This window comes from Mobula hypostoma, chromosome 1 (assembly GCF_963921235.1).
Source record: "Mobula hypostoma chromosome 1, sMobHyp1.1, whole genome shotgun sequence".
Taxonomy (NCBI): domain Eukaryota; kingdom Metazoa; phylum Chordata; class Chondrichthyes; order Myliobatiformes; family Myliobatidae; genus Mobula; species Mobula hypostoma.
In genome coordinates, this window is record NC_086097.1 from 34,608,513 (window position 1) to 34,634,418 (window position 25,906).

The 25,906-nt window shown below is 41.8% G+C and overlaps 1 protein-coding gene across 3 annotated transcripts in view; it reads left to right on the forward strand.

Moving 5' to 3' along the window:
* Positions 1-25,906, forward strand: part of atxn3 (ataxin 3) — a 100,253-nt gene that overhangs the window by 58,585 nt on the left and 15,762 nt on the right. For all 3 annotated transcript variants that reach the window (XM_063046204.1, XM_063046194.1, XM_063046184.1), the window contains 2 exons: positions 118-290; positions 18,383-18,515. In XM_063046204.1, the coding sequence (XP_062902274.1) occupies positions 118-290; positions 18,383-18,515 (306 nt within the window). The remainder of the gene's footprint in view (positions 1-117; positions 291-18,382; positions 18,516-25,906) is intronic.

Sequence of the window (25,906 nt, forward strand, 5' to 3'; positions counted from 1 at the left end):
GTATTTACAGGCATGGAATATCTCTAAAGGAAATAAAGAATCAAACAGTAATGAAGGTTTATCTACATGTATTCACCAATGGCATGATCTGACCAATTTTTTTGAAAATTTCTCAAGGTTACAGAGCAATGACTGGGAACAAGTGATTGATGTGAACAAATCAATTACAAATGTTTTGGATGATGAAGACGATGAAAGTCTGCAGCGAGCATTGTCACTAAGCCGTCAACACATGGAGACGGAAGATGAAGAAGCAGATCTACGAAGAGCAATCCACCTCAGCATGCAAGGTAAAGGTTGGTGCTTTAATGAGGTACAACCAGAAGTATGACTTGACCAATTTAAAGCTACGTTCGGATCTTCTGTTCAGCTGGACAGTTTTAGTAGTTTCAGAATGGACTGCCATTGTTGTAACCTTCCCATCGTTGGAAACTTTCTGTCAGTTGTTTATAAATCCACACATAAAAATGTATATTTCTCAGTATTTATTGCAAGGGACAAGCACATATAAGTAGTTCATGCTGATGCATTTCTGCAAGTAACCATAAACATACAAAGAGCATTTCTCCTAGAATTTAACGTAAGTGGTTACACTTTATACATTTCCTTTATCTTTCTTTTTTCCTTAAGCCCATCATCCCCACTGGGGCCTAGGCCGCCAACAGCAGTTCACCTGCGTCCTCTGTCTTGGACCAGTCTTTCAAGCTGTTCCCACCAAAGATCCTTCCTCTCCTGGGGACGAGGTCTTCGGAGCTCCTGTAGCTCTGGATGGGGTTGCTAGCCCCATGACCAATATTTCTCCTTTCACAGCTGGGCTTGGGGCGGTCCATAGCAGAGCTTTCTTTTATCACATAACACCAAACTCTACGATCATATTGCACTGGAAATCCGCTGTTTATTACAAAATGCCACTTCTACAGGCATACACGTGTTAGAAAACAGCATGTGGTCAAGAATTAGACACAGCCACCCCCTTCCCCCTCACCTGGACTCAGCTATTACCTGCCAGCTTGTTCTCCCCCACCTTCTTATTTTGGCTTCTTCCCCTTTCTTTTCCAGTCCTTAAGAAGAAGCTTAGCCTAAAATGTCTACTGTGTATATCACCTCCATAGATGCTACCTGAACCTGCTGAGTTCCTCCAGCAATTTCCTCAAAAATTGAAGTGAAAGGGGCTGGATCAGGTACACAAACATGAGAAATTCTGCAGGTGCTGGAAATCCAAGGCAACACACACAAGATGCTGGAGGAATTCAGCAGGCCAGGCAGCATCTCTGGAAATTAATTTGACATTTTGGAGTGAGACCCTTCTTCAGGACTGGAAAGGAAGGCAACAGAATACAAAGGTGGAGGGGAGGGGAAGGAGGACTAGTTAGAAGGTGAGAAGTGAAGCCAGGAGGCTAGGAAAGGTAAAGGGCTGGAGAAGAAGGAATCTGATAGGAGAGGAGAGTGGACCACAGGAGAATGGAAATGAGGAGACTGGGAGGAAGTGATAGGCAGGTGAGAAGAGGTAAGGGGCCAGAGTGGGGAATAGAAGAAGGGAGGGCAAGGGAAAATTTTCTTTACCAGAAAGAGGAATTGATATTCATGCCATCAGGTTGGAAGCTACCCAGACAGAATATTAGGTGTTGCTCCTTCACCCTCATCATGGAACAAGAGGAGACCATGGACCGACGTGTCGGTACAGGAAAGGGAATGCGAATTAAAATGTTTGGCGACTGGCAAGGTTCCCTTTGGATTATGGAGTGGAGGTGTTCAACGAAGCAATCCCCCAATTTACAACATGTCTCACCAGTGTAGAGGAGGCTGCATCAGAAGCTCAGAACACAATACAGATGGCTGCAGTAGGTTCACAGGGCAAATGTTGCCCCACCTGGAAGGACTGTTTGGGGCCCCGAATGGAGGAGAGGAAGGAAGTGATTGGGAAGGTGTAGCTGTAGCATTTTTTCTGCTTGCAAGGATAAGTGCTGGGAAGGATGAATGGACAAATGAACAAGAGGACCTCTGCAGAAAGTGGAGAGAGGAGGGGAGATAAATATATATTTGGTGGTAGGAGCCCTTTGGAGATAGTGGAGTTCTCCAGAGTTGCTGAGGTCAGTGATGGTGTCAGAGACGGTTTTCGGATGGTCCAGAGTGGGGTCCTCTTCCAGGAGTAAGTCTGTGGAGGTGTCTGAGAGTTGCCACCTGGCCTAAGTATGGTAGAGGTCAATCCACCAGACGTCTGATGGTAAAGTCAGAATTAGTCTGGAGAGAGTGGAGGGCCGTGCGTTCTAAGGGAATCAGGTTCGAGGAGGAGAGAGGAGTGCTGAAGTCGAGCCGGTTGATCTCTTGTCAGCAATTTGAGATGAAAAGATCCAGAGCAGACAGTACCAGAGTGGGGTGTCCAAGAAGAGGAGGAGGGTTGGAGATAGGTGAAGGGGTCACCAGCGCATGGTGCAGAGCCTTTTGCATCAGTTCGGAGTAACTGACTTGCAAACTTAGTACGGACATCCTAATAGGAGAATGCACTGGATTATTAAAATTCCAGATATCTTAGAAAAAGTGCAATTATACATCTGTCTGTTCATGGTGATACCTCAGTTACTCTTGCACTCCAAACATAAGCCAATCAAGCCTATCAGCCTTGGAAGTGAAAACATTTAATTATTGTTCAATGGCAATACCATGGGAGCCATCTTTTGCAGGAGGACATTACAGAATGTTCAGTGGTGGGTGGAGGATCTGGAGATAATGGTTCCTTGTGAAACTCTGCAAAACCTTTTCAAACTTTCATCCCATAAAATAATTCCTCCACCTTTTTAAGTCTGTCGTCTGAGTCACAATGCAGTGGTTAAAATCCTATTCCAGAGACCTGAACACGTAATCCAGACTGGCATTTTTGTGCTAAGTTGTATTTGATGCAGTAAGCCGGTTTGGTGCAATAATGAGTGGTTTAAGGTGGCGCTACTGAAGGTGAGTGACAGCTTACTGGTGGTTTTCAAATCAAGGAATTCGACCAGATATTCTAATAATAACGGTTTTTATATGGAAAATTGTAGTAAACAATCACTGCAAACAACGAAGAGCCGAGCGAAGGCAAGGCTGATCTGATGGTTGAGGCATACGGGTACAAAACGGAATCACAATGAGGTAAAGGCGTGTTCGAGAAGAGAAGTGGAGAAGTTGGAACTTCGGAGACAAAGTTGGAGTGAGCGGAGTAGAGAAAGGTTGAAGCAGAGCTATTGACCGGGAGCAAGGTTTGATCCATCTAAGTGCTGTGCTGATTTGGAAAGGTCATTTACGGGGCAGAGCATATCGCTGTGGCGGGGCTCAGGTACAAGTGTGTGGGGGGGGCGGGGCGACCCAGTGCCTGGACAATTTAAATACTGGGCTAGATAGACTGTAAAGGCAGGGTGTCGAGACCGGACACAAGGGTCGAGTCAGTTCTGCTCAGTGACGTTTTGCTCCACTCTTCTCAGCACTGAGGCTGTGAGACTGCTCTGGCTGCTACGTGCTTCATGTCTGTGAGCTTCACGGTAATTTGCCCCGCTACGACCGAGGCTATGGACCGACTCCAGCTGTTCTGAGGTCTGGGTCTATGGGTTTATTTTGGTTCAGAATGCTGTTGCTTGCTTTTATTGTTTGCATGATTTGTGTTTTTTCCCCTCTTTCTCTGTGCTTTGGGTAGTGGCCTTTTTTTTAAATTGGGTTATTTTGGGTTTCTTGTTTCGTGGCTGCCTGTAAGCAGATGAATCTCAAGGTTGTATAATTTATACATACTTTGATAATAAATGTACTTTGAATCCTTTGAATAAATAAGCCCAAAATGGCAGCAGTGTTCATTTGGTATTACCATAATTGTTATCTAAAACAGATGATTTTTGCTTGTGAGAGTTGCCATGTGCAAATTTACTGTTGCATTTCCTATAATACTGTTGACTATCCTCAAAAGAATTTTTCAAGATTCAAGATTGTTTTTTGTATTCTTCAGTACACGAGTGTAAAGGAGAACAAAATTATTGTTACCCGGCATTCAGTGCAGCATCAAAAAAAAACAATAAGCACAAAACACAGTAAATATTAATATAAAAGCAATCCTATAAAATGCAATGTACAAGTAACTTGCTGAAGGTAGCCATATATACATAAGATCAATTTTTATAAATAGATTATATGTTTATAAAGTGACGCTAAAGTACCTTGGGATAAGCTGAAATTGAGAAAGATTCAAGAAAAATGCAGTTGTTCGTTTCTTTTACTTCAGATGTATGAAAGGAAAACCATCAACTCCTTTTGCACCATCCATATTTTCCCATATCACCTCTCTGTTTCAATTGATCCTCGACCTACTCGAGCCTGCAGGTTCTGTTTTTTTTTTGTCTGTGGCATCATGGTTGTACAGGTTTTTGATTATTGGTTGTCATTTCTTTGAAAGGAAAGAAAAATATGATGAATCACCATAAGCCCTTTTTTTTCAATTTTTAATGAGAATAAATTTAGATTGCTGATATTCTACAGTTGATACTTGAATAGGTAGAAAATTAAAATAGCTTTTGTCCTTTGAAACAGAAATGTACAAAAGAAGGTGATAGACTTCACGTCCCTGCGTGGCTGGAAACAGAGCAAAGCCGTTCTGTATACCGTATGTACATAGAGTCTCAATAGGGAACAGTTTCATTACTGAAGTTCTAGAACTGATTCACAAATAAAACATGACAACCATGTTTTTATGTTTGTAGTTTACAAAAAAAAACTGCATATACTGTTTTAAAAAATGTAGAATAAAGTGTTCACATTGTTGAAAAATTATATTTATATAAGCAGATTTTTTTCTGGGTACTCAGTGAAACCAACCCCTTTAAACTAATTGTGCACTTATGAAAATGATTGCCTTAGGAACAAATCTATTCCTCTGTAATAGAGTTATATATCTAGCTAATTGCTGGTTGGTAACAAAGGAATGAAATTGCTCTTCTGAAATGCTTCTATAATTAACAATCCATATAACAAAATTAAATTGTCAAAGGGTGCCAAACCATAGATTGACAATTTGTTGGGATTAGAATTGTAGAAAAATGCACTACAAAAATCCAGCCACTGACCATACTTAGGACTCTTGAAAATGTTCACATTTTCCTTATGATTTACAAATATGCAGTTCCCTTTTAAATCCTACTGAGTTGCAGTTATTTAGGGCTTCAGTGAGGACCTAGAGTATTTCTTACAGCAGGTGCTTCCTATCTAAGGTGAGATATACTGTACCCGTTTACCGGAGTAATTTCTAGAGTGATGAGGAGAGTTTAAGCAGACTGGGTATATTCTCTCTAGAATTCAGAAGAATGGGAGCTGAATTTGTTGAAATATTCATGATTTGTATAGGAATTGTCTTGATGTAAGAAACCAATATCTACATTCCAAAATCCAAAGGTGGCTGGCCTTGATGGCCCTCCCTCGAAGTTCTCTGATTGACTGTAAAGCTGGGCTGGAGGCTCTTCTCAACTGAAAAGTAATATTTGGAATTAATTTAAAATATTTAATTTGCTTGTATTCAACTTGTAACTAATTAAAACAAAACGTAATTTTCACTAAAAACACCCCAAAAAAGCAAAAGTAATTAAAACATAAAAGTAATGCCGTAAAAAGTAATGATTGCAATTTCCCCCTCCAGTTTTTGACCTACTCATCACCTATCTCTTTTGAATCTCTGCCATATTGTTGAGCGCCTAGTAAAGTCTCTCGCCCTAACTAAAAGACAATGGCAGCAATTTTTTCATCTATTCCCCAAAGTAAATTACAAAATCATCTTCATTTTAATTTTTAAGATTTTTGATCCTTAAATTTGACCAGTCTTGTAAGCTGCCTTTTTATAAGAATTAACATTTCAATTGAAAGATGCAACTTATGCAGTTAAACACACACTATTGTGTCAAGGAGGCAGAGGAGCACTTGAAGGACTGCTTTGAGTTGGTGGATTAGACAATATTCAGGGATTTGTCTTCAGTTCTGAATTAATACGCCACAATTGTCACCAATTTCATCAAGACCTGTGTAGATGTGTGTGTGCCTTCGAGAACACACTGGACATTCCCAAACCAAAAGCCGTGGATGAACAAGGAGATTTGTTGTCTGCTAAGTACATTCAAGACCAATGATCCAGAACCATACAAGAAGGCTAGGTACGACTGACAGAAGGCTATTTTAAAAGTGATAAAACAATGCCGAATGAAGTTGGAGACAAAATGGATGCACATCAGCTCTGGCCGGGTTTGCAGGGCGTTACATCGTACAAGGTGAAACCTAACATCATGAATGGCTGTGATGTTTCACCCCCAGATGAGCTAAATGTCTTTTATGCACGCTTTGAAAGGGAGAATAAAACTACCCCTGTGCAAATCCCTGCAGCATCTGGTGAAGCTGTAATCTCTGTCACAGAAGCTGATATCAGAGCATCTTTCAAGAGGGTGAACCTTTGTAAGGGCATTAGGCCCTGATGGTCTACCTGGTACGGCTCTGAAAACCTGTGCCAACCAACTGGCTGGACATCTTCAGTCTCTCACTGCTGCAGTCGGAGGTTCCCACCTGCTTCAAAAGGGCAACAGTCATACCAATACCCAAGAAGAGCAGGGTGAGCTGCATCAACAACTATCGCCCAGTGGTACTCACATCTACTGTGATGAAGTGCTTTGAGAGGTTAGTCATGGCCAGAATTAACTCCTGCCCTAATCAAGGACCTGGACCTGCTGCAAATTGCTTATTGCCACAATAGGTCTACAGCTGACGCAATCTCACTAGCTCTCCATTCAGCCTTGGATGAAATGGACAATAGTAATACCTACATCAGGCTGCTGTTTATTGATTACAGTCCATACCATCATACCTTCAGAACTAATTAATGACCTCTAAATCCTGGGCCTCTATATCGTCCTCTGTAATTGGATCCTTGACTTCCTCACCAGGAGACCACAGTCTCTGCAGATCAGAAATAACATCTACTCTTCACTGACAATCAATACAGGTGCACCTCAAGGATGTGTCCTTAGCCCATTGCTCTGCTGTATCTCTACCCATGACTGTATGTGTAGGTACAGCTCAGACAGTGATGAGGCAGGTACAGGAGTGAGATAGATCTGCTGGTTGAATGGTGTTGCAACAACGACAAGAGAACAGGACTTTACGCAGCCAGTAGCTCTTGTCAAAGTGATTTCAGATCTGACAAGTCTGTTACATGCTTCATAATTGCAGCTGATAGAATGGAAAAGGGGAACTCAGTTTGCTTGTTGTGTTTGACCCCAAGAGCCTCAGTAAGGTGTCGTACAAGAGATTAGCGAACAAAACGAGAGCATGCATTGAGGGTGACTGGTCAATGAATGAACATGGAGCGGGGAGGGGCATCATGTTCACGTTGGGCCTCGGTCTCTCTCAACCCACCAGATATATAATTGTAGGCTTCAGGAAAGGGAAGTCAAGGGAATATATAACAGTCTTCATGGAGGGATCAGCATGGTAAGGGTGAGTAGACTCAAGTTCCTGGGTGTCAACACCAGAGCCCATTGATACAGTTACAATGAAAGCACGACAGTGGCTACATTTCATTGTCAGTTTGGGGAGACTTGGTATGTCACCAAAGACTCAGAAATTTCTACAGCTGTTGCATCTGTTCTGAAGGGGCCACTGCATAGGATTGGGAAAGGCTGCAGAAAGTTGCAAACTCAGCAAGTTTCCATCGTGGGCACTAACCTCCCCAGCATTGAGAACATCTTCAGAAGGCAATGTCTCAAAAAGGTGGCATCCATCATTAAGGACCCACATCACCCATGACGTGCCCTCTTCTCATTGCTACCATCAGGGAGCCTGGAGACACACACTTAACGCTTTAGAAACAGTTCCTTCCCCTCCGCCATTAGATTTCTGAATGGACAATAAACCCACGTACACTATCTCACTATTTTTTGCTCTCTTTTTGCACTAATTTAATTTAATTTTTATATCTACTGTATTTCTTATTGTAATTTGTAGTTTTTCTTTTATTATGTTCGTGGCCTAAGGTGGAAGGAGATGTTATCAACTTCAAACTTCCTGCATTTTCACTCAAAGAGTTGAACTGCACGTGCATGTAATGAGAACTGTATTATCTCATCTCCTTCTACCTTAGGCCACAAACTTATCAATCACCCCTGCTGTGGACCACTTCTGGAGGTCCAAGACGCGGACCTCTACAAAGAAGGGACTCGTATGCTCCACGACCGCTGGACTAAGTGTGTAAATGTAGGAGGGAACTACATTGAAAAATAAATGTGCTAGGTTTTCTAAAATTGACTCTTTCTACCTTAGGCCATGAACTTATCAATCACCCCTTATATTTATCCCAGGTAAATTGCTACTTATTGCATTGCTTGATATGTGAACCATTTATTTCTTAATTGCAATTGATTACACCTCAGAACTAAGTCATAAAAATATTTTTGGATGTCCTGAAGTTAGGAGAACCAATATGTAATTACAAGATTTCCTTGTCCAGCAGGTTTGATAAGATTATTAACAAATTTGTAAGAGCGCATTGAATTAGTGATTAGCGAAAATGAGACAGGGCAGGTGGGAAAGTGTGCCACTCATGGAATTGTTCCAGAGCTCCCTATTTTCATCATCATGTTGGTGATTCAGATAAAAGACTGAATAATTATAGGTGTGACTGATTTGGAGGTACATTTTATTGTGTGGAAAGGAACAGAAAGTTAGTTGAAGTATTATTGAAAGAATCTGGCCCAGTTAAAGAACTGGAAAAAGATAAAGGCAGATAGAGTTAAGTATGGGCAAGATATGCAGTTACAGTATCCACTTCAACGAAGAATAAAGTACACAGACTTGATTTGTATTTCTTTGAAGTGTAAAAATTGAGTAGAAATCCTATTATGGTATTTAAAATAATTAATAATTTTGATAGTTACAGAAAACTTTTATTCCTCTTGATGAATAATGCTGAATAGAAAAGATAGAGCTGACATTTTAAACAAGGAGAGGAATTCTGAATTAACAACAAAAACACCTTCCATTTATTTTGCGTCCCAAGGTGCTTTGCAAGAGCAAGTTTTAAGGAAAAGATGAGGAGAAATTTTGGGGATGAAATTTTAGAACCAAGGGCTTTGGAACTTTGAGTCCAACAAAAGGTGCAAATGTTTGTCTTAAATATTTTTCTTGTGATCGCAAGACCCTGGTGGACCTTGGTAATACAAATACCGTAGGTCTGGTTCATTGGCGAGAATGGCGGCCAGGGAGCTGTGTAGCCTCAGATGCTGCATGTACCAGGCACTCACGCCACAGTGTTGCCTGTTATAGCCACCAAGGAGAGGAGTTGTGAGAGCGAACAGAGGCAATGGAATTCATGCCCAAGGACCAGGCCCTCCTCTTGCAGCGTCACCAGTTACTGTCACCTGCTGGAGTAGACGCTGGTGGCAGTGTAGGAGTGTGCAGAGGCATGACAAGCATTCAGGAATCTTTGCCCGAGGACCAGGACCTCGTGCCTTGGTGATAACTGTTACAGCTACCCATGGAGAAGGTGCTGGAGGTGTTGTGGAAGTGAATAGAGGTGCATTAGGCATGCTGGAATCCATGCTGAGTTGTAGGGTCTCTAGTGTTCGCTCCCTGAAAGACAAGCTGGACTGCTCTCAGCTGCAGGAGATGAGGAAATGCTGCATTCTTGTTCTTGCAGGAACATAGCTCCAGGGCAATATCCCATGTGCCATCAATTTTCCAGCCATGCCACTCAGGGACTTGTGCTGATATTATTTTGTGACTGTATGTACTGTTTTGCACCTTGGCCCTGGGGGAACGTTCTTTAATTAGCTGCATGCATGTGTGCTCTTGAATGACAATTAAGTTTGAACTTGACTTGATAGTGAATAAATTAAATATGGGCACAAATAAGAGGTCGGAATGGGAGATGAACAGATATCAAGGAAGATTGGAGGTTAAGTCGATCACAGAGATAGGGAAGAGCAAAACTATGAAAGAATTTATAAACAAGGATGAGAATTTTAAAGTCAAAGCATTGCATGACCAATATAGGCCAGCAAATACAGGGATGATGAATGATTGGAATTTGATGGGAGTTAGCAGAAGTACAAAAGGTTGTGTTTGGGGTGGATCATTGGAAATTATGAAGATTCAGATTGATGAATTCCAGAAATATAGTGATTTGAAGAAATAGAAATCAAATTAAATGGATTGGGGGGAGGGGGAAAATATATGTACCTAGGGTTAATTTTTATTTTATAGTTGTCACCTTTAATCTGCAGTCTTCATTTATTACTGAAGTTTTATCTCATTATGGGGTTAGTGGTAGAAGGGGTGAGCAGCTTCAAGTTCCTGGCTATGAACATGATGATTTACCCTGGACCCAACTTTTGACGCAATCACGAAGAAGCACCCCAATGGCTATACTTCATTGGGTATTTGAGGCGATTTGATATGTTACCAAAGTCTCCAGCAAATTTCTACAGATGTACTGTGAAGAGCCTTCGCACTGGTTCAAAACAAAAGAGATGGTTGTTGACTTCAGGAGGGCACGGAACAACCACTCTCCACTGAACATCAACGACTCCTCCGTGGGGATCGTTAACAGCACCAAATTTCTTGGTGTTCACCTGGCGGAGAGTCTCACCTGGTCCCTCAACACCAGCTCCATAGCAAAGGTGGCCCAGCAGTGTCTCTACTTTCTGCGAAGGCTGAGAAAAGTCCATCTCCCACCCCCCATCCTCACCACATTCTACAGAGGTTGTATTGAGAGCATCCTGAGCAGCTGCATCACTGCCTGGTTCGGAAATTGCACCATCTCGGATCGCAAGACCCTGCAGCGGATAGTAAGGTCAGCTGAGAAGATCATCGGGGTCTCCTTTCCCGCCATTACAGACGTTCACACCACACGCTGCATCCGTAAAGCAAACAGCATTATGAAGAACCACACTCACCCCTCATACAAACTCTTCTCCCTCCTGCCATCTGGCAAAAGGCACTGAAGTATTCAGGCTCTCACGACCAGACTATGTAACAGTTTCTTCCCCCAAGTCATCAGACTCCTCAATACCCAGAGCCTGGACTGACACCAACCTACTGCCCTCTACTGTGCCTATTGTCTTGTTTATTATTTATTGTAATGCCTGCACTGTTTTGTGCACTTTATGCAGTCCTGGGTAGGTCTATAGTCCAGTTTTGTGTTGTTTTACGTAGTTGATTGTAGTTTTTGTATTATTTCATGTAGCACCATGGTCCTGAAAAACATTGTCTCATTTTTACTGTGTACTGTACCAGCAGTTATGGTTGAAATGGCAATAAAAAGTGACTTGATTTGATCATCACCTGGTATAGTGGTCCCAATGCACAGGATCCAAAGAAGCTGCAGGGGGTTGTAGACACAGCCAGCTCCACCATGGACACAACCCACCTCACCATTGAGAACATCTTCAAAAGTTGGTGCCTCGAGAATGCAGCATCCATTATTAAGGACCCTCTATCCAGGACATGCCTTCTCATTAAAACCACCAGGGAGGAGGTGCAAGATTTTGAATGATCCATAAGCACTACCCTCTTATTTCTCTTTTGCACAATTTATTTATGTCCTGTACTGCTGCCACAAAACAAGAAATTTCATGTCATATGTCAGTGGTAATAAATCAGATTTAGATTTATTCCATTGGAAAGGAAGGAAGGAAGAAAAAGACAAGCAGTTGCTGTAGGCGGTGGGGGGGGGGCGGGGGCGCGTTGGGAAGCAAGATACGATGATGTGCTTGTGTTTTTTTTTCTAAGATCAAGTGATAGTTTGAAGTACAGTGATGGAAGAAGCAAGCAAGAACTGGACCAAGTTACCTGACGTTATTTGATTGGTTGGATATTGAATTGTTTCCTTACAAAAGAAATTGTGCAGCAGCTGGTAGTATTATTTTTGCAAAATCCTTCCCAATCCCTCTTTTAGGTTGCAAATAAATCCATTTTATAAGTGGAATCCAGGGAATATTGTTAGTGACATTTCCTGATGAGTTTTTATCAGGTGTCTGGCCCTGTTGTTTGCCTGTTGTTTATCACAGAGAACAGAGGAGTTGCTATACAATTGGTTTATCATTGCCTCATGTGCTGAAATACAGTGAAATAATTTGTTTATATGCCAGCCATACCAATATTTTTACTATATACTGTTAGTACATCGAGGTAGTTCAGGGGGAAAGCAAAAACAGAATGTAACACACTGGAGATGTTTATAAATTCATTAAGTCCGATAGCTAAAGTACAGAGAATGGGATGTGTTGACAGAAACAGACAAGCTGTTTTCAGACTGAAATGCAAATAAGTGATCGGGTGCTGAAAGGAAGCTCAATTCATATTATGGTTTACTATTACTGAGTATAGGAGATAAAATGTATTGAATTACGTTTGCGTTTTAAGTTACCAGGTTTAAAAAGGAAATATTGTTCTAGTCCAAGATGAATTACACAGGCATCTCCTTTGTGTGTACATATGGTTTAAATGAACTACATTTTTAAAGTGTATTTATAATTTTGATTAAAAAATTCATTATTTTTGAACAATTCTGATTTTGGACTACAGTTTTGGTTTGTGAGATGTTATACGGAGCAGCCTCAATTGGATGATAATTTATTAAAAAGCTTTACTTATAGTCCAATTGCAGCTTAAAATCTGTACTTAAGCTTAAAGCATTATTGTGCAATAGGTGAGGTTTAAAAATAATGAAAATTAAGATAGTTAAAATAAATTTTCTGTGTTTTGCTAATATTGAAAGGCAAGTCATTAATTTCCCTCACTTGTTAAGAAAAGTAATAGATTAGTATTGATATGTTCAATAAGATACTGGAATATTTGAAGGTACACTGGTGTAAAAAAGGTGGTTGTCTCCTTATGCATAATTACAGCATAAGCAGTAGCACACAGCCAAATGTGCTCCAACAGTTGTGGATTGTAAATACAGTCGGCCCTCCTTATCCGCGAGTTCCGCATGTGCGAATTCAACCTACCGCAAATTGGGAAAACCCGGAAGTTCTCTCTCCAGCACTCGTTGTTCGAGCATTGTTCGCCTCGCGTCTCGTTCGTTCGCTACTTTGTTCTGTGAAAACATGGCTCCTAAAAAGCAACTACGTGGTCAAAGCAATTCCTCAAAGGCTAAGAGTAAAGTGCTCTCTCTCGCCGAGAAATTAGAAATATTAGATCTTTTGAAAAATGGCATGTCGCATTCCGAAGTGAGCCGTAAGGTCGGTAAGAACGAATCGAGCATTCGTACAATAAAACAGAAAGAAGCTGAAACTGGTGGAAGTGTTAGTGCTAGGGATGGCTGGCTGGCTATGTAAAGCGCTACAGCCTCAAGAACTTAAAGATCACGAGAGAATCGGGATCAGCTGATGTCGAGGCGGCATCAGCGTCCCCAGAAGAGCTACGATGGTTGCGTCTGTACTGAACATGTACAGACTTTTTTTCTTGTCATTATTCCCTAAACAATACAGTATAACAACTATTTATATAGCATTTACCTTGTATTAGGTATTATAAGTCAACAGAACAGAAACACTGAGGGCGGTGGGTCCTGTGCTGCCCTGGATCCTAAAGTCCACCCGCACTGAGACAGGTTAAATAAGGGATTTGAGCATCCGCATTTTTTGGTATCCGCAGGGGGTCGCGGAACCAATCCCTCGCGGATAAGGAGGGCCAACTGTATGTTTTAATTAAGTGTAAAGGGTACTGTATTTTTTATTGTTTATTGAGATATAAGCAAGAACAGGCCCTTTCATCCCTTTGAGCCACCCGCCCAGCAACCCACCTATTTAACCCTAACCTAATCACGGGACTGAAAATTGCAAATCCAGCACTATTGGATTATCAAACAAAAATGTGTACATGTTGAGTACTTTAAGGTCTTGTTAATAAGTATGTAATTACTTGGCCATTTCATGCTTTGCTATTGAAAAGGAACAGTTTCACAGTGTCACTTTGCTGCAAAGCATTTAACGTTTTGGCAATAGTTGTGAATGATATTAACATTTTAATCAAACAATAGGAAACAAAAGGAAACCATCAAAGGTAATGATGCAAATCTCCTATAACACTAATCCTCGTGTTCAGCAAACCCAAAATGTAAGTAACAACTTGATTTACTAATGTTCAAGATAATAAAATTTTATCACAGTGCAATCAACACTAGACTCTTCAGTGACACCTACTGACACTACATAACAATGTTTATGGATCATAATCATCTGGATTTTAGAGCACTTTAAATGAAAATTCTACATTTTCAAATATTACGTGATCTCAATTCCAAAGAAGTAGATATTCTTGAAGAGAATAAGCAAAAGCTCAGTAACTAGACAAAGGATACTTAAAACAAAAAAATGCCAAAAATATTCCACTTCTGTGAAAAGGAAAACAGAGTTCATATTTTAGATCAAAGACTCTTCCTCAGAACTAGGAAAGAAAGAAAAAAAGTGTGGTTTTAAATTGGAGAGAGATTACAGAAGGATGGATACACAAAGGGAATCTCCCTGGTAAATTGAGTAATGGGTGGTACAGATATACAAACTGGGCTGATTAATGGAAAGAAGTCAGAGATTGAATATGAAAGCTATGAAAAGAGGGAAGTTTAAAAAGTGAGACCACAAAGTAACAAGAATTGCAAAGTGCTGAGCATTGGGGAGCATGCCTTATAGGTAGAGTGAACTCGGCCTTTTTTCCTTGGAGCGAATGAGGATGAGAGGTGACCTGATAGAGGTGTACAAGATAATGAGAGGCATTGATCATCTGGATAGTCAGAGGCTTTTCCCCAGGGCTGAAATGGCTAGCACAAGGGGGCATAGTTTCAAGGTGCTTGGAAGTAGGTACAGAGGAGATGTCGGGGTAAGTTTTTTTACGCAGAGAGTGGTGAGTGCGTGGAATGGGCTGCTGGCGGCGTTGGTGAAGGCGGAAATGATAGGGTCTTTTAAGAGACTCCTGGATGGCTACATGGAGCTTAGAAAAATAGAGGGCTGTGGGTAAAGCCCTAGGTAGTTCTAAGGTAGGGACATTTTGGGCACAGCTTTGTGAGCCAAAGGGCCTGTATTGTGCTGTAGGTTTTCCATGTTTCTATGTTAACGTTCTTGGTTGTTCACATTGGGCTAATGGCGAGGAAAACTGAACCAATGTTACAGATGGATTGGTCAGTCTGATCTGAAGGTCTAGAATTCAGTACTGAGTCCCAAAGGATGCAATGTGCCCCAGTAGAACATGCTTAAATTGGGTTACAGACAGATAAGTCAAAGTGGGATGGAGAATTACTGTAAGCAAAAGCTAAAGAATAGAAAATGTATAATAAGAAATATTGGTGCTGAGCATGGTGGACAGTATATTGCTCAGTACACAGAGACAGAAGAAGTGTCTAACTGACATGGTAAGAAGAACGAGGGCAGTATTTGAATGTGTACTTGATCTGCAGAATGTATCTTAAGTAAAGTTGGTAAAGCCATTTATACAACGATTATGGCATTATTTTTAAAGCTGGAGATAAAATACATGGGCACCAAAAATTATGTTGAATTTTCATTATTAAACTGAAGATATGCTAAACTCATTGGGAAAACCAAATATATTACCAAGTAGTTGCAATGTAGACTCATAGAGCACTACAGCTCAGAAAAAGGGCCCCTGGCCCATCTAGTCTGTGCTGAACTATTATTCTGTCTAGTCCCATTGACTTGCACTTGGACCAAAGCCCTCCGTACCCCTCCCGTAGATATGCTTATCCAACAGTCTTGTAAATGTTGAAATCAAACCCACATCTACCACTTCCACTGGAAGCTCATTCCACACTCTCGCAACCCTCTGAGTTTCACCACATTAAACACAAAAAGAAGCAGAAAGTTATTTCAAAATGACAGAAACTGACATGTTTGTTCCTTTTTCGATGGCATATAATGCCCTTCCCCCACCACCTTAGAAGGAATCAACATTTTTCTAAATGTTGTACAACAAAAAAAGTTCTTCCTGTATCCTGTAATGAGTGCTCAGAAGCAATTCCTTCACATTTTCTGTTTTACAGTCACATTTTCTGTTTTACAGTGACAGTAATTGATGTCCCTCAAATGATGTCTGTTTTGTATTGGTCTGTGTCACCTGGTTTTTTTCACCACAAGTGCCTTCTTTCACTTCCTGACATGAGCAAATTTGATACAAACTCAGGCTCTAACTTGATGGATACATTTACTTTTCCACTTGAGGACCTCAGTAATGATAGCCTAAGAAAAACAAATTTACCTCCATTTTTTATTTTCATATATTAAGGCTAGTTACAATATCCAACAGTGAAAATTGTAATGTACGTCCATAATTTGCATAGTTCATTACCGTCTTTTGTGCCTATGCACAAATGCTAGAACTTCAGATTTCAATATACTTACTCGAGTTGCAAACCTACAGGAACTACTTTGCTTTCCAATTCATCTTTCGAATGGATTTACCTAACCAATCAAATTATTGTGTCACCTTAGGCCATTTACTGCAGCAAAGAAAGTCACAAAGGAAAGCTCAGGCTAGAGTAGTGTTCTCCTGTCCATGTGGTATTAATCTTGTAAATTATTTGTTTGCTCATTACTCAGCTTTGCTGTGATGTGTCAAGCAAGGTCTCTGGCCAAAAGAATGGGCAACAAAGCATTTTATGGGTTTTAAAAAGATGTGGAGCTTCAGTGCAATTTTTTTTATTCTGGATGAGTTTACGATTTAATTCTACCACCGCTTTCTACATCCCAGAATTAAGATTTTTTTTTAAGCAGAGTTTGCCATTGTGGATATGCTGGTTATGAATTTACACTCGGAATTCTGTTTATTATTCGATGAAACTTGACAAGCACAGTACGATTATTCTCGGTAACACACACAAAATACTGGAGCATCTCAGTAGGCCAGGCAGCATCTATGGAAGAGAGTAAACAGTCGATGTTTCAGGCCGAGACATGATTATTCTCAAACTGTTTTTGTCCTTCAGCGGCATCGCCTATTTCAGTTTCTGTAAACAAAAGGTGTAAAGTGTGACTGAGGTTTATAATTCAGGAATAGATTGAATGAACTAATTTTAATTGGACTGATAAGTAACAGTATTTAATGATCTTGTTTGTGTGACAATGTGAGCAGCAGTCCACAGAGGGAGAGGATAGTGATCCTAGGTTACATTACAAATAGACTACCTGGTCTTTTTCCACGTTATTGTGGGTATTCAACTACTTTTCAATCTCTGGTTTTAAAAAGGGGATGTATTTGAATCGTCCACAATTTCATCACGCACAATTGTTTTTCTATAATTACTGGAATACATCAAGATTGTCTGCTCTGTTGTCATGACAAAGTAACTAGCTGCACTACTCGACGAACTCAACAAGTCAAGCAATATCCTGAATTCACACAGTTTATTTTAATACTCTAGATTTTGTCATATGCAGACTCCTGTGTCTACAAAGTGATAGAATGTCTGCAGAAATATGAAACAAAGTCACTTAACCTGTCTTGATGAAGGGTCTCAGCCCTAGCCATCGACTGTATTCCCCTCAATGCTGCCCAACTTGCTGAGTTCCTCCAGTACTTTGTGTGATTTTGAAAGTACCTGCATTTTTTGGGGGATTAACCCTTCATGGAGATTGTTCAGTATGGATTCTATGGTATTTACTTCACACTTGTAAATTTCAGTAAATTATTAGAGTATTTTTTGGAATTTCCTGATTGTACTTTGTGCTACTTCACAGACCAAGAAGAATCTAGTTTCAGTTCCTCATTTACTTACCCGTGATCTGAGCTGGGGCTGATGTTATGGTCCTCCAAATGGGAAAGTGAAAGAGCAGTCAGGTTGCGAACCTGGTCACCCTCTGTAGAAGTTCACATTTTGGATACAGAACTGCAATTGACAGTGCTGGTTTGATCATGTTTGCCACTTGCTACATGATAATTCAGTTCAGTCAATGTTTTCAGGAAGGAAGAATATGCATTATGACACATGTCAAGGACAATCTGCAATAAAGTAGCAGTCCCATGCAAGCACTGCAGTACGTGCTGCTCAGCAGGTGCATGAGTATGAGTCATTAGCTGTGGACTGTAATGCTAGCAATTTGGATTGCAGCAGCTCTTCAACAAATTTTCCAGCATAGTTTCCCTTGAAGTTTGCCTTCCTTGTTCGATGCAGCGCAAAGCAAGACTGTTTAGATCTGCTCATCACATCTATCAGCACATATAATCGACACACTCTGCAGGTGGGAATTTTACAAAGGAAGATGAAAACATACAAAATAAAAACAGTAGAAGGAAATGGGGGGGCGGAATCCACTTTATTGATTGATGAATATAATTGTAAACATGCTGGATATGTTTTAACAATATAATATTAATTTTATTTTAGGATTTGTACGAGGAGCAGAAAACTCAGAAGTGGCCACATCCCAAAATGAAACTACAGATACTTCAAGAACTATTGTAGCTGAAACTCCCACAGTGGAGGAACTCCGAAGACGGAGACAAGTGTACTTTGAGAGGTTAGCAAACCATAAACTTGTACTGCTGCAGCTTTCAGTATGAGAAAGCAATTCTTAGACACTTCCTCATATTTACCAATTGAAGAGGACCCCTCTCTGGACCATCGGTCTCCAACTGCCTCCAGCACCATCGCCAGCAAGAGACGGAAGAAAGGGCTGTTGGCTCACAAATAGAGAAAGCTTGGAGACAGTGCAAGAGGGAGGATAGGCAGGTGACAGAGAAGGAACGCACTCAGACTGATGGTTTGAGATGTGTCTATTTTAATGCAAGAAGCATCATGAACAAACCGGACGAGCTTAGAGCGTGGATCAGTACTTGGAACTATGATGTTGTGGCCATTATAGAGACTTGGATGGCTCAGGGGCAGGAATGGTTACTCAGAGTGCCAGGCTTTAGATGTTTCAGAAAGGACAGGGAGGAAGGCAAAAGAGGTGGGGGCGTGGCATTGCTGATCAGAGATAGTGTCATGGCTGCAGAAAAGGAGGAAGTCATGGAGGGATTGTCTACTGCATCTCTGTGGGTGTTTTTAAATAGGCCACCCAATAGTAATAGACATCAAGGAGCAGATAGGGCGACAGATTCTGGAAAGGTGTAATAACAACAGGGCTGTCGTGGTGGGAGATTTTAATTTCCCAAATATTGATTGGCATCTCCCTAGAGCAAGGGGTTTAGGTGGGGTAGAGTTTGCTAGGTGTGTTCAGGAAGGTTTCCTGACACAATATGTAGATAAGCCAACAAGAGGAGAAGCTTGGCATTGGGAAATGAACCTGGTCAGGTGTCAGGTCTCTCAGTGGGAGAGCATTTCGGAGATAGTGATCACAATTCTATCTCCTTTACCATAGCATTGGAGAGGAATAGGAACAGACAAGTCAGGAAAGTGCTTAATTGCAGTTAGGGGAAATATGAAGCTATCAGGCAGGAACTCAGAAGCATAAATTGGGAGCAGATGTTCTCAGGGAAATGTACAGCAGAAATGTGGCAAATGATCAGGGGATATTTGCGTGGCGTTCTGCATAGGTACATTCCAATGAGACAGGGAAAGGATGGTAGGGTACAGGAACCGTGGTGTACAAAGGCTGCTCAAAATCGAGTCAAGAAGAAACAAAAAGTTTATGAAAGGTTCAAAAAACTAGGTAATGACAGAGATCTAGAAGATTCTAAGGCTAGCAGGAAGGAGCTTAAGAATGAAATTAGGAAAGCCAGAAGGGGCCATGAGAAGGCCTTGGCAAGCAGGATTAAGGAAAGCCCCAAGGCATTCTACAAGTATGTGAAGAGCAAGAGGATAAGAAATGAGAGAATAGGACCAATCAAGAATGACAGTGGAAAAGTGTGTATGGAACCGGAGGAGTTAGCGGAGATACTTAATGAATACTTTGCTTCAGTATTCACTACGGAAAAGAATCTTGGCAGTTGTAGAGATGAATTACAGAAGATTGAAAAGCCTAAGCTTATAGACATAAAGAATAAGGATGTGGTGGAGCTTTGGAAAGCATCAAGTTGGATAAGTTTTCAGGACCGGATGAAATGTACCCCAGATTACTATGGGAGGCAAGGGAGGATATTGCTGAGCCTCTGGCAATGATCTTTGCATTATCAATGGGGACGGGAGAGGTTCCAGAGGATTGGAGGGCTGCAGATATTGTTCCCTTATTCAAGAAAGGGAGTAGACATAGCCCAGGAAATTATAGGCCAATGAGTCTTACTTCAGTGGTTGGTAAGTTGATGGGGAAGATCCTGAGAGGCAGGATTTATGAACATTTGGAGAGGCATAATATGATTAGGAATAGTCAGCATGGCTTTGTCAAAGGCAGGTCGTGCCTTATAAGCCTGATTGAGTAATTTTTTGAAGATGTGACTAAACACATTGATGAAGGAAGAGCAGTATATGTAGTGTATATGGATTTCAGCAAGGCATTTGATAAGGTACCCCATGCAAGGCTTATTGAGAAAGTAAGGAGGCATGGGATCCAAGGGGACATTGCTTTGTGGATCCAGAACTGGCTTGCCCACAGAAGGCAAAGAGTGGTTGTAGACAGGTCATATTCTGCATGGAGGCCAGTGACCAGTGGTGTGCCTCAGGGCTGTTCTGGGACCCCTTCTCTACGTGATTTTTATAAATGACCTGGTTGAGGAAGTGGAGGGGTGGTTTGGTAATTTGCTGATTACACAAAAGTTGGAGGTGTTGTGGATAGTGTGGAGGGCTGTCAGAGGTTACAGCGGGACATTGATAGGATGCAAAACTGGGCTGAGAAGTGGCAGATGGAGTTCAACCCAGATAAGTGTGAGGTGGTTCATTTTGGTAGGTCAAATATAATGGCAGAATATAGTATTAATGGTAAGACTCTTGGTAGTGTGGAGGATTTGAGGGAACTTGGGGTCCGAGTCCATAGGACACTCAAAGCTGCTGCGCAGGTTGATTCTGTGGTTGAGAAGGCATATGGTGTATTGGACTTCATCAATCGTGGGAATGCGTTTAAGAGCCGAGAGGTAATGTTACAACTGTGTAGGACCCTGGTCGGACCCCAGTTGGAGTACTCTGTTCAGTTCTGGTTACCTCACTACAGGAAGGATGTGGAAACTATAGAAAGAATGCAGAGGAAATTTACAAGGATGTTGCCTGGATTGGGGAGCATGCCTTATGAGAATAGGTTGAGTGAACTTGGCCTTTTCTCCTTGGAGTGACGGAAGATGAGAGGTGACCTGATAGAGGTGTATAAGATGATGAGAGGCACTGATCATGTGGATAGTCAGAGGCTTTTTCCCAGGGCTGAAACGGCTAACACGAGAGGGTAGTTTTAAGGTGCTTGGAAGTAGGTACAGAGGAGATGTCAGGGGTAAAGTTTTTACTCAGAGAGTGGTGAGTGTGTGGAATGGGCTGCCGGCAACGGTGGTGGAGGCGGATATGATAGGGTCTTTTAGACTTTTGGATAGGTACATGAAGCTTAGAAAAATAGAGGGCTATGGGTAACTCTAGTAATTTCTAAGGCAGGAACATGTTCGGCGCAACTTTGTGGGCCAAAGGCCCTGTATAGTGCTGTGGGTTTTCTAAGTTTCTTTGACTCTGGAGAACTCCCATCCACTATCATTAAACTTATAGTTCCCTTACCCCACACTGCTCGCTTCTACTCCTACCCAAGATCAACAAACTGGACTGTTCAGAGAGGCCTCTTGTCTCTGCCCCACTGAACCCGTGTCTTCATACTTCGACTCCGTTCTATCTTCCTTTGCACCTACATCTGCAACCTCTCATGCCCTCGATCTCCTCAGTAACTTTCAATTCCCTGGCCCAGACTGCCTTATTTTCAGCATGCATGTTCAGTCCCTGTAGACTTCTGTATCCCATCAAGAAGGCCTCAAAGCTTTCCGCTTCTTTCTTGACAAAAGAACCAAGCAATTTCCCTCCACCAGCCCCCTCCTTTGCCTTACAGAACTGGTCGTCACCCACAACAATTTTTCCTTCAGCTCCTCCCACTTTCTGCAAACTCGAGGAGTAGCCATGGGCACCCGTATGGGCCTCAGTTATGCCTGCCTTTTTGTTGGCTACGTAGTACAGTTCATGTTCAAAGCATGCCCCGGCAACACTCCCCAATTCTTCCACCACTGCATTGATGACTGAATTGATGCTGCTTCATGCACCCATGCTGAGCTTGTCAATTTCATCAACTTTGTCTCTAACTTCCACCCTGTCCTTAAATTCACTTGTTGCATCTCTGACACTCCCTTCCCCTTCTTGATCTCTCTATCTCCATATCTGGAGACAAACTGTCTAAGTCTACTGTTTCCCATGGTTATCTTGACTATACCTCTTCCCACCCTATCTCTTGTAAAAATGCTATTTCCTGTTCTGGTTCCTTGGCCTCCACAACATATGTTCCCAGAATGAGGCTTTCCTTTCCAGGATATATGAGATGTCCTCCACTTTCAAAGAATGGGGTTTCCCTCCCTCCGCTATTGATGCTGTCCTCACTTTATCTACTCCATTTCTCAAACATTCATGCCCACCCCATCTTCCCACCACCTTAACAGTGATAGAGTTCCTCTGGTCCCTACCAACCAACCCATGAGCCTCTGCAACTTCCTTGATCTTCAAAAGGGGATCCCACCACTAAACATATTTTTATCCACCCCCTGCCTCCACTTTCCACATGGATCGTTCCCTCCACCATTCCCTTGTCCATTCGTCCCACCCCACTAATCTCCCTCCTGGCACTTATCCCTGGAAGCGGCCCAAATGCTACACTTACCCAAACGCCTCTTCCATTCAGGGCACCAAACAGTCCTTCCAGGTGAACCAACACTTCACCTGCGAGATGGCTGGGGTTGTCTATTGTGTCCGGTGCTCCCGATGCAGTCTCCACTACATTGGTGAGACCCATCAGGAATTGTGGGGACCACTTCGTCGAGCACAACCACTCCATCCAAGTGGAACTTCCTAGTGGCCAGTCATTTAAATTCTGATTCCTGATACAATATGTTGGTCTATGGCCTACTCTTGTGCCAAGATGAGGCCACACTAAAGATGCAGTAGCAACACCTTATATTCTGTCTAGGTAGTCTCCAAACTGATGGCATGATGATGGATTTTTCCTTTGCGTGAAAGAAACTTCCACCCCTCCCCCCTCTTCACTCCGATCTTTTACCTCTTCTCACCTGCCTATCACTATCCCCTGGATCTCTTCCTCCTTCCCCTTCTCCTATGGTCCACTCTCCTCTCCTATCAGATTCCTTCTTCTCCAGCCCCTTACCTTTCCCATCTACCTGGCTTCACCTATCACCTCTCACCTAGCCTCCTTCCTCTACCCCCACCTTTTTATTCTGGCATCTTCCCCGTTCCTTTCCAGTCCTGATGAAGGGTCTCGACCTGAAATGTCTACTGTTTCTTCATTTCCATGGCTGCTGCCTGATCTGCTGAGTTCCTCCAGCAGTTTGTGTGTTGCTTTGGATTTCCAGCTTCTGCAGCCTTTCTCAAGTTTCTTACATACAGTATGATTTACCATCCGTAATAAAATACACAACTTTTATACTAGCAAGATTGATTTTCAAAAACCACTTCATCTCCTTTATCTCTCTTTAGGATGAAGAATTACAAAGATTCATAGTCTCTGAATGAATTTGTCTTTTTGTCTTGGTTTCAAGTAGCTAAACCTTTGTTCTGACTTGTCAGAGAGAGTAACTTTCTTCTACCCTACCAAATGCTTTATAATCTTAGGTAGTTTGATGAGGTCTTCATTATTCTGAACTGTAGATGTGATGTACCCAGATCTACTGGTTCTCTTTAAAAAGGATAACCTGTTCATCACTATGTTAGTCTAATAAACCCATCACCCTCTCTCTACATCATCAGGGATGATTTCTTAAAAGTCCAAATAAGTACAGTAGAACTTCTTTATTATAAAGTGGCTAGAGTGTGAGAGTAAAGGCTGATTTACACTTGTGCGTCAAATGTACGCCGTAGGTACAGCATAGCCATGAACCCTACGCTGTTCTCTACGCAAACCCTATGCCGTAGCCTAACACTCACCTCTCCCAATATGTAACTACGCGTTGCGGCAACGCAGACCGAAACAACTGTGATTGGTCCGCTTGGTAGTATTGCATTTCCTCCTACACTGCAGTAGCTTAACATTGGGTGACTGAAGGGCAGGAAAGGAAATCTGGCTGCAATGCTTTCCATAAAGATTTACAGACCTCCGAAATTATGGAGGACACATTTCGCTTTTACGAAAGACCTACATTAGTACCTGTTTTCATTAACCGAAAGAGGATTTTCGCTTTTACGAAAAAAGACACTCGCTTTAAACTTGTTTACCCCAAGAAAGACTACCATGACCATGAAGCCTTGTGCAGGCAGGTGTGTGCGCATGCATGACGTGCCAATTTTTTTTCAACAAATCGATTTTGACTCAAAATTCTTGATTCTGTTAAGTGATATTACACTGTACATAACAGAAAATTCACCCTCCTTCAGTTTCAGTCGCCATTGTTTGAGTTTCTTCATGTTGAGTTTTAACACGAAGAAACTCAACACAGTGGCATAGAAACCCCACCGTCAACTAGCGTTTTGGCGGTGAATTGCAGAGCGCCGCAGACACACCAACGCACAATATAAATGCTCACAATGGTGTAGCCTACTTGCGTAGGCTACGGCGTAAGCTAGTACACACAAGTATAAATCAGCCTTAAAGGCAAATGCATCATTTTCCTCTCTAATAGATGGTCGAGCTCTAGTGAGCAATAAATTGTGTGGAAGTATTCTTGGATCCCTTTGAAAACCCTTAAAAATTGTACCAAAATGAGTATCATATTTTATCCATGCTTACTCTGCCCTGCTTTTCCCACTCAGTTAACATTTTTATTTCTCTTTTATTCACTCTTCTTACTGTAATTTTGTATTGACCTTTCTATTGTCATCAAAATCATTTCTTACATCAAAGTTACTTGTATAGGTTGGTGATAACTAAGGCTCCCACTCTCACTCATCATTGGGAACAACCTGACAGAATCATAGAATGGTTACTGTACAGAAACATTTTAGTAAATCCAAATCACCAGGTGTTTCCATAAAAACTAACCCATTACACACTAAAAGCTGTCTGCGAGTTTGTGATTTACCTACAGCTTTCAATGAAGAACATCAATACTTAAGACTGTGTGGCTAAGCACAGCTCCAATGCCCTGTTCAAGTTTGCTGTTGACACCACTGTCGTTGGCCGAATCAAACGTGGTGATAAATCAGCATCTAGGAGGGAGATTGAAAACTGTCTGAGTGGAGTCATAACAACAACCTGTCACTCAATGTCAGCAAGGCCAAAGAACTGATTATAGACTTCTGGAGGGGAAAACCAGAGGTCCATGAGCCAGTCCTCAATGGAGGATCACAGGTGGAGGGGGTTAGCAACTTTAAATTCCTAGGTGTTACTATTTCAGAGGACCTGTCTTGGGCCCAACGTGTAAGTCTGCTCAGCCATTTCATCATGGCTGATCCAATTCTCCTCTCAGCCCCAATCTTCTGCCTTCTCCCTGTCTCCCTCTGTATCCCTTCATGCCCTGACCAATCAAGAATACATCAACCTCTGCCTTAGATGTACATAAAGACTTGGCCTCCACAGCTGCCTGTGGCAAAGAATTCCACAGATTCACTACTCTCTGGGTAAAGAAATTCCTCCTCATCTCCATTTCAGAAGGATGCCCCTCTATTCTGAGGCTGTGTCCTCTGGTCTTAGACTCCCCACCACAGGAAACATCATCTCCACATTCACTCTATCAGGGCCTTGCACCAATCATAGGTTTCAATGAGGTCACCGCTCAATCTTCCAAATTCCAGTGAATATAACCCCAGAGCCATTAAATACTCTTCATGACAAGCCATTCAATCTTGGAATCATTTTCG